This window comes from Rhinopithecus roxellana, chromosome 12 (genome assembly GCF_007565055.1).
Source record: "Rhinopithecus roxellana isolate Shanxi Qingling chromosome 12, ASM756505v1, whole genome shotgun sequence".
Lineage (NCBI taxonomy): Eukaryota > Metazoa > Chordata > Mammalia > Primates > Cercopithecidae > Rhinopithecus > Rhinopithecus roxellana.
In genome coordinates, this window is record NC_044560.1 from 12,054,254 (window position 1) to 12,068,748 (window position 14,495).

General features: G+C 40.3%; 1 protein-coding gene across 2 annotated transcripts in view; it reads left to right on the forward strand.

Moving 5' to 3' along the window:
- The window catches only part of KDM1A (lysine demethylase 1A), a 66,547-nt gene that overhangs the window by 1,095 nt on the left and 50,957 nt on the right, over window positions 1–14,495 (forward strand). For both annotated transcript variants that reach the window (XM_010364365.2, XM_010364366.2), the window contains exon 2: window positions 10,859–11,024. In XM_010364365.2, coding sequence (XP_010362667.1) covers window positions 10,859–11,024 — 166 coding nt within the window. The remainder of the gene's footprint in view (window positions 1–10,858; window positions 11,025–14,495) is intronic.

A 14,495-nucleotide genomic window follows, 5' to 3' on the forward strand; every position in this document is an offset into this window, starting at 1 on the left:
GAATTTTGCAGACGAGAAAGCTGCTGGTTGAGAGAACAAATAACAGTCAAAATACAAATATATGGGAAGGAGAAGATTTGACTCCGAACAGCATATACAGAGACTGCCTCAAATCTCTTATGTCCTAGATGCCGTATTCAGCGTGTCACCAACATTACTTTTTTTTTTTTTTGCTGAATACCAACGGGCAGGTATTGCTAGCCCTATTTTAGGAATGAGTGAACTGAGGCACACAATTTAAGCAACTTGCCTGAAGTCATAAAGCTAAATAAGTGATGGAACTGGAATATAATTCCCACATTCATGTTGTTAAAGGGTATCATCAGCCCTTGAAACAAAGGACCACATGGGACACTGTGTGCAGGGCACTGGGGCAATATTAGGGCGCAGACTTTAGACTTGGGCCTTTTCTGGAGATTTAATGGTCTAGTTGGAAAAAACAACCTGGATATATATGTGCGTATAATCAACATTTAAATAAAAGTTTGCAAATTATGTAATTTATGCTTGAAAAAATTGTCTACATAATTTTTAAGTGTGAATACCAAGTCAGTGTGTATGGGGAGCTTCTTGAGATGAGTATTACCCAGTCTGAGAGCCCTCGTATTTATCTCCCTACTTGAGCCAACTCTCTGAAGTATAACCAGTGCTGGGTAAAAGACCGTTTTGGAGGCAAGACTTTCTGGAGCTTTTAACCAAAGCATGGGTTAGAAAAGCACAGAGGTTGGTGACACCAGCCCTCAGAAATGAAATAAAGGACAGAAGTCAAGAGTGTTATTTTATGATTTCAATAGACAGGTGGCCAGAAGCCATGTATAAGATGTTTTTTTTTTTGTTTTTTTTTTTGTTGTTGTTTTTTTTCTTTTTTTTTTTGAGACGGAGTCTTGCTCTGCCACCCAGGCTGGAGTGCAGTGGCCGGATCTCAGCTCACTGCATGCTCTGCCTCCTGGGTTTACGCCATTCTCCTGCCTCAGCCTCCCAAGTAGCTGGGACTACAGGCTCCCACCACCTCGCCCGGCTAGTTTTTTGTATTTTTTAGTAGAGACGGGGTTTCACCGTGTTAGCCAGGATAGTCTCGATCTCCTGACCTCGTGATCCGCCCGTCTCGGCCTCCCAAAGTGCTGGGATTACAGGCTTGAGCCACCGCGCCCGGCCAAGATGTTTTTAAAAACAGATTTAATGGCCGGGCACAGTGGCTCACTCCTGTAATCCCTGCACTTTGGGAGGCTGAGGTCGGTGGATCACCTGAGGTCAGGAGTTCGAGACCATCCTGTCCAACGTAATGAAATCCCCGACTCTACTAAAAATACAAAAAATTAGCCAGACGTGGTGGCGGACGCCTGTAATCCCAGCTACTCAGGAGGCTGAGTTAGGAGAATTGCTTGAATCCAGGAGGTGGAGGTTGCAGTGAGCCTAGATCGTGCCACTGCACTTCAGCCTGGGCAACAAGAGCGAAACTCTGTCTAAAAACAAACAAAAAGCAGGCTTATTGGGATAATGCATGTATAATAATATTCACCATTTTAAAATGTATGATTCAGTGGTTTTTAGCATATTTAGAAGATTGTACAGCCAACACCACAAGTGATTTTAGAACCTTTTCATCATCCCCAAGGACACCTGTATCGTTACCAGTCACTCCCCATTCCTCCCTACCCCCAGTCCCTGGCAACCACTAAGCTACTCTTTGTCTATGGATTTGTCTATTCTGGACATTTTATATAAAATATTACAATGTGTGGCCTTTTGTATTTGGCTTTAGCATGTTTTCAGGGTTCATTCACGTTGTAGTGCTTCCATTCAGTACTTGATAACTCTTTATGGCTGAGTAATATTCCACTGTATGGATATACCAAATTTTGTTTATCCATTCATCATTGGATGAACACTTGGGTTTGTTTCCATGTCTTGGCTATTTTGCATAATGCTGCTATGAACATTAATATACAGTTTGTTGTATGAATATGTTTTCAGTTCTCTTGGGTGTGGGCCCAGGAGTAGAATTGCTGAGTTTTATGTTAATTCTAGGTTTAACTTTTGAGGTACAACCAGTTTCCCATAGCAGCTGCACCATTTTACATTCCCGTTATTAAATACATGAGGGTTCCAGTTTCTCCAATGTTCTTTTTTTTTTTTTTTTAATATTTTGAGATGGAGTTTCACTCTTGTTGCCCAGTCTGGAGTGCAGTGGCGCGACCTGGGCTCACTGCAACCTCCGCCTCCGAGGTTCAAGCGATTCTCCTGCCTCAGCCTCCCAAGTAGCTGGGATTACAGGCATGTGCCACCACGCCCGGCTAATTTTGTATTGTATTTTTAGTAGAGGCGGGGTTTCTCCATGTTGGTCAGGCTGGTCTCAAACTCCTGACCTCAGGTGATCTGCCCACCTCAGCCTCCCAAAGTGCTGGGATTACAGGCGTGAGCCACTGCGCATGGCCTTTTTTTTTTTTTTTTTTTTCTTAGACAGTCTCTCTCTGTCACCCAGGCTGGAGTGCAGTGGTATGATCTCGGCTTACTACAGCCTCCTCCTGGGTTCAAGCGATTCTCCTGCCTTAGCCAGCCAAGTAACTGGGATTACAGGCGCCTGCCACCACCCCTGGCCAATGTTTGTATTTTTAGTAGAGAAGGGATTTCACCATGTTGGCCAGGATGGTCTTGAACTCCTGACCTCAAGCAGTCCACCCACATCGGCCTCCCAAAGTTCTGGGATTACAGGCGGAGCCACCTCGCCCAGCCTCCATATCGTTCTTGATATTTAATATTGTTTGTCTTTTACTATAACCATCCTAGTGGGGGTAAAGTGGTATTTCATTGTGGTTTTGATATGCATTTCCCTAATGACTAATGATGTTGGGCATCTTTTCATGTGTTTATTGGCCATTTAAATATTTGTGTTGAAATGACTGTTCAAATCCTTGGCTCATTTTAAAAATTGAGTTGTCTTCATCATTTTCTACTAAGAGTTCTTTACATATTCTGGTTAGAGAAATTTTTGATTTTGATGAGACCCAATTTATTTTTTCTTTTGTTCCCTTTACTTCTGGTGTTACATCTAATAAACCATTGCCTTATCCAATGTCGTGAGGATTTACTCCTGTGTTTTCTTCTAAGAGTTTTATAGTTTTAGCTCTTGCATTTATGTTGGTGAAAATCTTATCTCAGTTAATTTTTGTATATGGTGTGAAGTAGAGGTTCAGCTTCATTATTTTGCAGCTTGTCCCAGCAGTTTTTTGAAGACTGTTCTGTCCCTCAACATATAGTTAGCGCCCTCGCTGGTTGATTATAAATGTAAGAGTTTATCTCTGGACTCTCAACTCTATTCCATTGATCTATTACATATTTCCATCCATTCCAGTACCACACTATCCTGATTACTTTAGTTTCATAATAAATTTTGAAATTAGGAAGTGTTTCTCAACTTTGTTCTTCTTTTGCAAGATTATTTTGGCTGTTCTGGATCCTTTGCATTTCCATATGAATTTTAGGATGAGCTTGTCAGTTTCTGCAAAAAGGGCTGCTGGGATTCTGGTTGTGACTGTGTTGAATCTGCAGATTGATAAGTTTGGGGCACACTGTAAGATTTTACTGTTTTAAGCTATCTCCTTAAGAAAGATTTATTTTCTTAGCTAACCGATTAATTTTTTGGAGACAGGGTCTCCCTCTGTCATCCATGCTGGAGTACAGTCGTGCAATCATAGCTCACTGCAGCCTCAACCTCCCAGGCTCAAGTGATCCTCTTACCTCAGCCTACTGAGTAGCTGGGACTACAGTTGTGCACAACCACGCCTGGCTAATTTTTTACTTTTTGTAGAAATGGCTTCTCTCTATGTTGCCCCAGCTGGTCTTGAACTTCTGGGCTCAGTCATTCCTCCTGCCTCAGGCTCCCAAAGGGCTGAGATTACAGGCATGAGCCACCTCACCCAACCAAGATTTTTTTCTTTGTAATTCTCCTGTGTTTATTTTAACTCATCTTACTTATCCTGTTTTGTATCCCCCATTGTAATTAGCTCTTAAACTTTCAGAAAAAAAAATTAGTTATGTGTTTGTTTGGGACAGCAACTAGGAAGCTTAGAAACTAGCTGGTCTTGGGATCCAGAGGAAACAGACTTTAGAGGATAGTATATCCATTTAAGGAATGAAAAGCAAGCTGAGGCCAGTATAGACAGGCCGTGCTTCAGTAGTTCTTCAGTGTATGCAAGGAAAAAAGTGTATATATTTCATGACTTGGGAGCTTATCCAGTTTTGGGGACTGTGCTTTAACAGAATTATATCATTACATAATTAAAATTATGTTTAGGGTATTGGAAGGAGTTCATGTAATTGAGTGTCCCTGAAGCTCCAGTTTCATTAGTTTCAGAATAAATTCACTTTTGAGTATGTGTATGCTAAAATTATGGCAGAATATTTAAGGTTAGAAATTGATAAATTGGGCTGGAACTTCAGGAACACCATACTCCTTTAGGAATGGTGGCCTTGAGCTAGGCCATGAAATGGCAGAATTTAGAAAAGTGTTCTGGAAAAGGGTGGACTTTTTGGAGTTTAAGTATTTCATCTTCCTCTGATTCTTTTTCCTCATGTAAATAAGCCCTACCTTGTAAAGTTTAGATACAATATCAACAAAATGCTTATTGCGGTGTTTGGCATATAATTAGTAGGTGACCAGTAATTAAGGTACTACCAGTGGAGAAAAGGAAGTGGTTTGAGAAGCATCAGGGAATCCAGAGTGGACAACTGAATGTTGAGAACAGTGGTCAAATGAATTTAATTAGAAACAGGAATTGTCTAGGAACAAGATAGATTGAAGGGACCAGTAGTGTTGGGATTGTAGAGTTGTGTCCAGGTTGTAGTGAGCATTAGATTCGTGCTATCCAGTATGGTAGCCCTTAGCCACATGTGGCTATTAAGTTTAAATTGAAATTAAAAATAGTTTCTTCAGTCACACTAGCTACATTATAAGTGCTCAGTATAGCACATGTTGAAGCCACAGAATTGGAAGCACAGATAGAGAAGTTTCCATTATGACAAAAAAGTTCATCAGACAGCCCTGAACTACATTATGAAGTGCAGACCATAAGTACTGTGAGACTTCAGAGAAGATAAAAGATTTTTTTTTTTTTTGAGATGAAGTCTCACTCTTTTCCCCCAGGCCGGAGTGCAGTGGTGTGATCTCGGCTCACTGCAACCTCCGCCTTCTGGGTTCAAGCGATTCTCCTGCCTCGGCCCCCAGAGTAGCTGGAATTACAGGTGCCTGCCACCATAATTTTTGTATTTTCAGCAGAAACGGGGGTTTCACTTTGTTGGCCAGGCTGGTCTAGAACTCCTGACTTCAGGTGATCCACCTGCCTTGGCCTCCCAAAGTGCTGGGATTACAGGCATGAGCCACTGCGCCTGGCAGATATAGTTTTAAAATTTAGAATAATTAAGAAATAATCTTCAGAGGAGGTGGACCTTGAGTATATGGTGTTGGATTAACAGAAAAAGATGGAAGTAGCTTTAGGAAGCTTAGAGGTTGGTAGAACAGCCTTGAGGACTTTTTTACTAGTGTGTTAGTGATTAGAATTAAATTTGAATTCAGGCCAGTCATGGTGGTTCATGCCTGTAATCCCAGCACTTTAGGAGGGCAAGGTGGGCAGATCGATTGAGCCCAGGAGTTTGATACCAGCCTTGGCAACATGGTGAAACTCTGTTTATACAAAATTACAAAAATTAGCCAGGTGTGGTGGCATGCGCCTGTAGTCCTAGCTACTCAGGAGGCTGAGGCAGGAGAATCACTTGAGCCTGGGAGGCGGAGATTGCAGTGAGCTGAGATCATGCCACTGCTTTCCAGCCTTGGTGACAGTGAGACCCTGTCTTTTTTTTTTTTTGAGACGGAATCTTGCTCTGCCGCCCAGGCTGGCGTGCAGTGGCCGGATCTCAGCTCACTGCAACCTCCGCCTCCCGGATTCACGCCATTCTCCCGCCTCAGCCTCCTGAGTAGCTGGGACCACAGGCGCCCGCCACCTCGCCCGGCTATATACAAAAAATACAAAAATTTTTTGTATTTTTAGTAGAGACGGGGTTTCGCCGTGTTAGCCAGGATGGTCTTGATCTCCTGACCTTGTGATCCGCCCGTCTCGGCCTCCCAAAGTGCTGGGATTACAGGCTTGAGCCACCGCGCCCGGCCGAGACCCTGTCTTAAAAAAATAAAAATAAAAATAAAAAAGGCAGTGTGAATAGTCAAGGCCAGAGAGTTTATATGCTGGTTTGAAAATTTTGATGTTCATCTGTTAAGCTATTAGAAAATATCACATAATGGGAAAATTCACCTGGCAGTTGTGCCCTAGATAAAAGGGAGAAAGGTTTTTTTAAAAATTTTTAATTATTGTGGTACGTAGTAGCTATATATACTTATGGGGTACATGAGATGTTTTGATATAGGAATGCAGTGTGAAAGGAGAAAATTTTGTGGTCTTTGTGGGTTTTTTTTTTTTTTTAAGACAGTGTCTCACTTTGTCACCCAGGCTGGAGTGCAGTGGCCCAATCATGGCTCACTGCAGCCTTGACCTTCCAGCTTCAAGTGGTCCTCCTGCCTCAGCGCCCACAAGCGGCTGGAACTACAGATGTGCACCACCACCCACAGCTAATTTTTGTAGAGATGGAGTCTCGCTGTGTTGCCCAGGCTGGTCTCGAATTCCTGAGATCAATTGATCTGCTCATCTCGACCTCCCAAAGTGCTAGGATTACAGGTGTGAGCCACCATGCCCAGCCCAAGAAAGATTTCTTTATAAAGACTGATGCTTTAAGGAGATTGAGGAGTAAATGAATCATTGTAATAAGGGTGGGGAGGAGAAGGAAGAGACTAAAGATTTAAATTCGAGAGTCATCAGTGTGATAGTAAGAATAATTACCCTACCCACTCATAGTCTGTCTGTTGGGACATCTTTATGTCTGTGGTTGTAAGTAGTTGTAGAGCCTCTGAAGTCTTTGGGGTTTTTACTTAGGGGTGAGAGATTCCCAATCCTTTAGGTTCAAAGTACCCATTCCTTTTCTCAGGGGAATAGTTTTTATTAAAGTTTGTATGATTCTTTCAGATGGTTTTAAAACTTTGCTTAAATGGTCACTTCTTGGCTCTGGGCAATTTAAAAATTATCTAAAAAAAAAAAAAAAGCTTTATTAAAGGAGGAAAGCCTTTTTTACAAAATAAAATTTTAAGCAAAAATCCCAAAATAAAACACACTACTATTAAGTAGTATTAAGAAGTTAAAATTTATAACATTTATTTTAGTTGTCTATGAGAAAATGAGGCTACTGGTGAAGCCAAATTTGAGATTGGAAATTAAGCGTGATAGTCTTGTTTTAGCCTTAGAATCCATTCTTTTCACCCAGCAACTAGACAACCAGGGAAGAATCCAATTTTGTTTCTGTATTTTGCTTTGTTTATGAAGTATTGTGGCAGTCTGGTACTGATTTGACAAGTCAGTCAAATCAGTAGGAGGTAGGTTTTGTTTGCTTGCTTTTTTTTTTTTTTTTTTTGAGGCAGGGTCTCGACTCTCAGACTGGAGTGCCGTGTTTAGATCATAGCTCACTGTAGCCTTGACTCCCTGGGTTCAAGTGATCCACCTCAGCCTCCTTAGTAGCTGGAACTACAGGTGCACGCCACCACACCAGGCTAAGTTTTTTTAGTTTTTTGTAAACACAGGGTTTCCCTGTGTTGTCTAGGCTGGTCTAGAAGTGGGCTCAAATGATCCTCCTCCTTCTTCCTTCCAAAGTACTGGGGTTACAGGCTTGAGCCACTGCTCCCAGGTTTTTTTTTTTTTTTTTTTTAAGCTTGCTTTGTCATCTCAGGATGCTCTCAGTTGAACAGAGATGGCAGAAGAAACTTCATTCTTAAGTCTACCCTAAATTGATACCTGAGCAGCACACGTTAATGTGTTGGTGGTCTCTAAAGGATTAAGATTTGTTTTAACACATGAGTGTGTATTTATTTAATACATTTAAAAATTAAAATTCTAAATCTTGAAGAATCCTAGGGTTCTGTGAAACAGTTTTGTTTTGTTTTGTTTTGTTTTGAGACGGAGTCTCGCTCTGTCACCCAGGCTGGAGTGCAGTGGCGCGATCTCGGCTCACTGCAAGCTCCGCCTCCCGGGTTTACGCCATTCTCCTGCCTCAGCCTCCCGAGTAGCTGGGACTACAGGCGCCCGCCATCTCACCCGGCTAATTTTTTTTTTGTATTTTTTAGTAGAGACGGGGTTTCACCGTGTTAGCCAGGATGGTCTCGATCTCCTGACCTCGTGATCCACCCGTCTCGGCCTCCCAAAGTGCTGGGATTACAGGCTTGAGCCACCGTGCCCGGCCAACAGTTTTGTTTTTAATAATACCATTGGATATTATTGCTTCTACCTGTACGTATTTTTCTAATCTCTTTTGTTCCTAAAGACTAAGAACCCTTTCTAGACCAGCCTTTTCCAAGTGTTTTCCTTGTTAATTATTTATTTGTCAAGACATTGGATTAAACAATATTGAAAAGATTGTTTTTGATGCAAAACTTAGCAGTACCTTTATTTTTTATTTTTTTGAGACAGGGTCTGTGTCTGTCACTCAGGCTGGAGCACAGTGGTGCGATCATAGATTGCACCCCTTGGCCTTCTGGGCTTAAGCAGTCCTCCTGCCTTGGCATCTGCCCGCCCCCGCCTCCCAAAGTGCTGGGATTACAGACGTGAGCCACCACGCCCAGCCTTCTCAGTACCTTTAATGTGAATTGTGACTTTCCTAGAGGGGACCTGTAAAGATTGCAGTTTCCCAGACTTGATATTGGATCCTTTACTCCTTCAAAGGATATAGTATCTAGTGGAACATCCTTTGGGAAAAACTGAACTACAATAGAAAGGATTTTGTATTAGTCTTTGTTTTTGTCTCAAAATTTGCACATTGTCCAGTTCCATATTAGGTACTTGTTAAGTCATTATTGAGTAAATAGGATTGATGGGCAGAGGATCCAAAGGACTGAATCTTTGGGGAAGGGAAGAGTCAAGCACTATTGAGGGGTAAAAGGAAAAGAAAACTGCATACTATAAAAGTTTATGGCCTATTCTGACTTCTCTCCCTCTTTGAAACTTTTTTTTCTCCTTGCTGCTTTTTTATCCATTGTCCTGAGACCTGTTTCCACAGTTTATCTCAGTCAGTTAGGATAAGGTTTAGTATAATATCATCTACATTTCTGGAGTCTTATTGCAGAGATCCTGTATGAGATGGTCATCTGATCAGGATCATTTACTTGGAACCAGATTTTCAGCTTTTTAGGGGCAGGGACACACTCAGTCATAATTGTTTTCTCCATTGTACCATGTGCTCAGTGTTCAGTATTTGAGTAGGTGAATACAATTATTCATATATTAAATAAGATTCTTAGAGCATGGGTCAGAACTAGTCAGTTCATTCTTCTTAATTTTTGTTTCCGTCTTCTAACCCAATCCCTGTTTTCGGTAAAACTCTTGTACTTCCAGCAACTATTCCCCCTCCCCCAAATCTTGTGGTCCTATCATTTAAAAAACAGAGCAAAAAGATAGTATAAAAACAGCTGGCCATCCAAAGCTATATCAAAGATGTTTAGTAAGTTAAAATGTATTACATTCACTGTAATCCACAGGACTATTCGTCTTGGAAATGTAAAACATCAGATACGTGTGGAAACCACATTGTCCTTGCTTTTTTTGCATGTCTAATAAATTATCTTTTCATGGAATTAATAGTAATTAGAATCTTTTAATTGATTCCATAATAATTATATTTTAATTGATTCCATAATAATTAGCTGTAGTTTCTTTTATTAGGAAGTCACAATGATGTTTTGAGAATGTTCCAATGTTGAAAACTATTTGTAATACCATATTACACATTTTGGCTAACCAATCCATAATAATCTTTCCTGTCTTACGCTCTATTACCCTCAGTGACACATTCACTAAGACTGCTTCCTCTTTTTGCTAAAGACATACCTCCCTTTCCTTTATAGCCGGTGTGAATTAGTAGTAAGACCTGTATCCTCCATTTCCACGTCACTTACTCCTTAATTTATTTTATTTTATTTTATTTTTTGAGATAGAGTCTCACACCCAGGCTGCAGTGCAGTGGTTTGATCTCGGCTCACTGTAACCTCCACCTCCTGGGTTCAAGCGATTCTCCTGCCTCAGCCTCCCGAGTAGCTGGGATTACAGGTGCCTGCCACCCCACCCAAGTAGAGAAGGGTTTCACCATGTTGGCTAGGTTGGTCTCGAACTCCTGACCTTAGGTGATCCGCCTGCCGCGGCCCCCCAGAGTGCTGGGATTACAGGCGTGAGCCACTGCGCCTGGCCTCTCCTAAGTGAATTTTTTAAGCAAATGCACCTTTTCATAGTTTCAGTTTGACTGTTGTTATTTTCTACTCCATGCCCTCCATTTGGTTTTTGGAATTGTTTTGCTATTTTCCTTTGGAATAGTAGTTAGAAGCACAGGTTTGGCATTAGACAGACTTGGTATTCTAGTTAACTGTATTTTTGTCTGAGGGTTATTTTAATCTTTTGTTGGAAATTCCGGTATGTGAGCATGATACACACAATTAAAAAAATTTTTTGAGAAGTTGTTGAGAGCCTTAGAGTCAATGATTTGAATGTCAGTGCTATGATGTAAAAGTTGCAGATTAGTGTGAACCTGAACTGACACAAGATTGTTTCATGAAGGTTTTGTTTTTAATAACTACCTATTATAAGTTGGCTTGTTCCTTGTTGTATGCTTACTTCCCTTAAAATATGAAGTTAACAATTCACATTGATTGATGGTTCCAAATAGAGTCCCTAATTTTAAATGTTCACTGCATTTAGCTTTCCCTGGTATGATCTCCATATAGGTAGAATACAGAGAGATGGATGAAAGCTTGGCCAACCTCTCAGAAGATGAGTATTATTCAGAAGAAGAGAGAAATGCCAAAGCAGAGAAGGAAAAGAAACTTCCCCCACCACCCCCTCAAGCCCCACCTGAGGAAGAAAATGAAAGTGAGCCTGAAGAACCATCGGGTGAGTTGTAGTGTCCAACGACAGTTCTATTTTATCTTAGAAATAAGAATTAATGGATTTATTTCCATTCTGCAATATTATTTATGTCTTTATCTTTGGTTTATAATAAACTCTGATATTGGGGCTCCTGCCATGTGTGTCTGTGTGTGTGTATACATATACAGGTATATGTGTGTATGTATACACATAGATACATACGTAGTGGTACTGATATTCTTTTTGTGTGCCTGTACATATACAGGAGGAAGGTAAAGGGTGGGAATGGAAGGACAGTGGCAACATAAGGTGGTTGGAAAATAGGAGAAAATAAATGATTAGAGAAGACATACAGAAAGCTACATCCAAAGCACCAGACCTGTCAATGACAGCTCTGATTCAGAAATTGTTCTGGCTAAATGATGGGTTTACCATGTAGTTAGATACATTATGATAAAACTTCATGGTGTGGATTGGTTTTGAGAAGTGCCTTTTCCTGGTGAACAAATATAAAAATATATTCTAGGCCAGAAAATCTAGAAAGATTATGGGAGTCTATAGTTTTGGTTTCAGAGCTTCAAACAGCTTTCAAAAATTCTCACTAACACACCCTCAATGCTGAGTACTAGCTTTCTGAGGATGGCTGGACCAATCAGGGATATATGCCTTTCTATTTTGGAGAGCCCAAGCAAAAGTGGTGTTTCAATGAATTTTTGTAGCTCATGCCCTTAATGACATTTTATTTACTCTGTTTGACTTTGAATTTTTACTAAGTTCCTCTTCTTGAAATAAGTTTTATATTTCGAATAGCTTCAGACCCACACATCTCTCTGGTTCTTTTAGTCCTGTACCTTTTAAAAACAAAATGGTGGTTTCAGACCCCATCTGCTGTATCTTGCATGACTTTCATAGGTACCCAGATTAAGACATACTTCATTAAAGATGTTTTATCTTTTGTTTTAGCCTCTTTTTTTTAAGGGTTTTCTCCCCTATGGTGTTACTGTGAATTACCAGAAGTACTGATGCTTCACTTGAGGACATTACCAGTCAAGTGTTATTTAGGTTTGGAGCTTATCAAAGTCTGGCTAAAACTTAAAAATCAAATTTATAATTTATAGGACTGTAATAAAGTATACTAAAGGAATACAGTTTGAGAACATTCAGAAAAAAGATAGATTAGATTCTGGTTTCAGTTCCTTCAAAAGTCAGGGGTTTTCTAAGAAGAGTAGTTTTCCTAAAACTTTCTTAAAATGATTTCTTGGGCAACTCCTTGTTTGAAGGTTTCTAGTTTCAGTAGTATATTACCTTTGGGGCTAATGTCCCCCGGGCAAGTGTAGCTGCCTTTTTACTTTACACCTTCTCTCGTTATTCGTTTTTCTTCTTCCTCTTTCTGGTCTTACACATTTATTTCTCTTCTTTCTGTTCTTACCTCCAACCTTTCCCTTCACCCTGTGCTCTTTTCTTCTGTGTTCTTTTTGGTTCTTACCTTTCTTCTACCTTTGCTGTAGACCTGCTAATGAGATACTTGGGGATAACCCTTTTAATGTCTGACTTTTTTGGACTGACTTTTTAGTTCAAGTTATCTAAGTATTACGCATTGTGGAGTGGACTGACTTTTTAGTTCAAGGGCTCTAAGTATTACGCATTGATGATCTGATATCTCAGATGCTGCCTTACCTTTTTTGTGTGGTTGTGTCTCCAGTAAATAATTGATTTACCATAGGTTCCAAGTTGATAAACGTTTCTTTGAAAATTTTAAACTGTATCTTGGTGTTGCTGTTTGCTTTTTTCTGAAAGCGTTTTTTTTGTTTGTGTGTTTGTTTGTTTTTAATTTCATAAATGTCAGGTATTGTTCCCACAAAAAGTAAATGTCTTAACAAAAGGATTTAGGATTTGGGAGCTGTCTTTATTGTGTTGTAGTTAATTATAATGCAGTGGTTTAGTTTAAGTTATCTTTGTTTTTGGGGGGAAGTTGAAATTTTAAGTTGAGGATGTCTTCAGTGCTTAGAGATGTGATAACAGCCAAAATTTGCTAATATATTGTTTGTGGTTATGAAAATAGTGACTGTTCCTTTAAAACAACTTAATGATTTTGAAAATTTCTGGGTTGAATTAGGGATGTACTTTCCCTAGAAAAAGTGTCAACTTACTAGCCTAAACTACTTATGTAGTTTAGCAATAGATTGGGTCCTGATGGTGAATCATAAAATATTATCAGGTAAGTTAAATATTTGGACACTGTCCAGGGTTTCTAAGTCTTTTGTCTTATCATCTTTCGCAGAAGTTTTTAGTCAAAAATTGAATGGAAGCATTGCTATATGACTATATTAAAAGCTTGAGAGAAGATGTAGATTGGTTTCATTTTTATTTTTTTGGAGACAGAGTCTCGCTGTGTCACCCAGACTGGAGTGCAGTGGCATGATCTCGGCTCACTGCAACCTGCGCCTCCCAGGTTTAAGCGATTCTCCTGCCTCAGCCCCCTGAGTAGCTGGAATTATGGATGTGCGCCACCATGCCTGGCTAAGTTTTGCATTTTTAGTAGAGACAGGGTTTCACCATGTTGGCCTGCCTCAGTCTCCCAAAGTGCTGGGATTACTGACATGAGCCACCATGCTGGGCCTGTGGGTTTGTTTCTTTACCAAACCGTTTCTTGTTCTCAGTTTTTTTATAAGGCAATCACAAGGAATTAACTTATTCTGTCAAAAATTATAGGTAAGGGCCAGGTGCAGCGGCTCCCAGCACTTGGAGAGGCTGAGGCAAGTGGATCACCTGAGGTCAGGGGTTCGAGACCAGCCTGGCCAACATAGTGAAACTCTGTCTCCACTAAAAATATAAAAAGTAGCCAAGCGTGGTGGTGCGTACCTGTAATCCCAACTACTTGGGAGGCTAAGGCAGGAGAATTGCTTGAACCCACGAGGCAGAGGTTGCAGTGATCTGAGATTGTGCCACTGCACTCCAGTCTTTGTGAGAGCAAGACTCTGCCTCAAAAAAAAATCCAAAAATCAAAACAAAAAAGTAATATTTGCATACATTTCATTCTTACCAACTTTTAAATTTGTTTAGAAATTTTTGCTTTGCTTTCTGCAGTGTGTTAATCTTAACAGGAAGAAAATATTTTGTTAATTATGAAAGCACAAGGTATCCTGAAGTCAGTGGGTCAAATTGACTGAATAAGGTTCCTCTGGGAGAGTACTGAGAGGAAGCCAGAAAGGTGGGAGCCATATTGTGAATAGCCTTGGTTGACTAAGCCAGGCTAAGGAATTTGAGCATTAGGAGTGTCAGCAGTAGCCCTGAGGTTTTTTGAGCAAGGGAGGTTACACTGAAATATGTTTTTGGAAAGACCAATCTCATGCTAAGGGTGAACTAAGGGAGTAAAGAAGCTGAGATTGGAGAGATAATTTAGACTATTGGTCAGTGGAGAAATGTTCTTAATATCAAAGTTGAATTTTTATGGAAAGAAAAAGTTTGGGTGTTTTTGTTGGTCTGATTGAACTT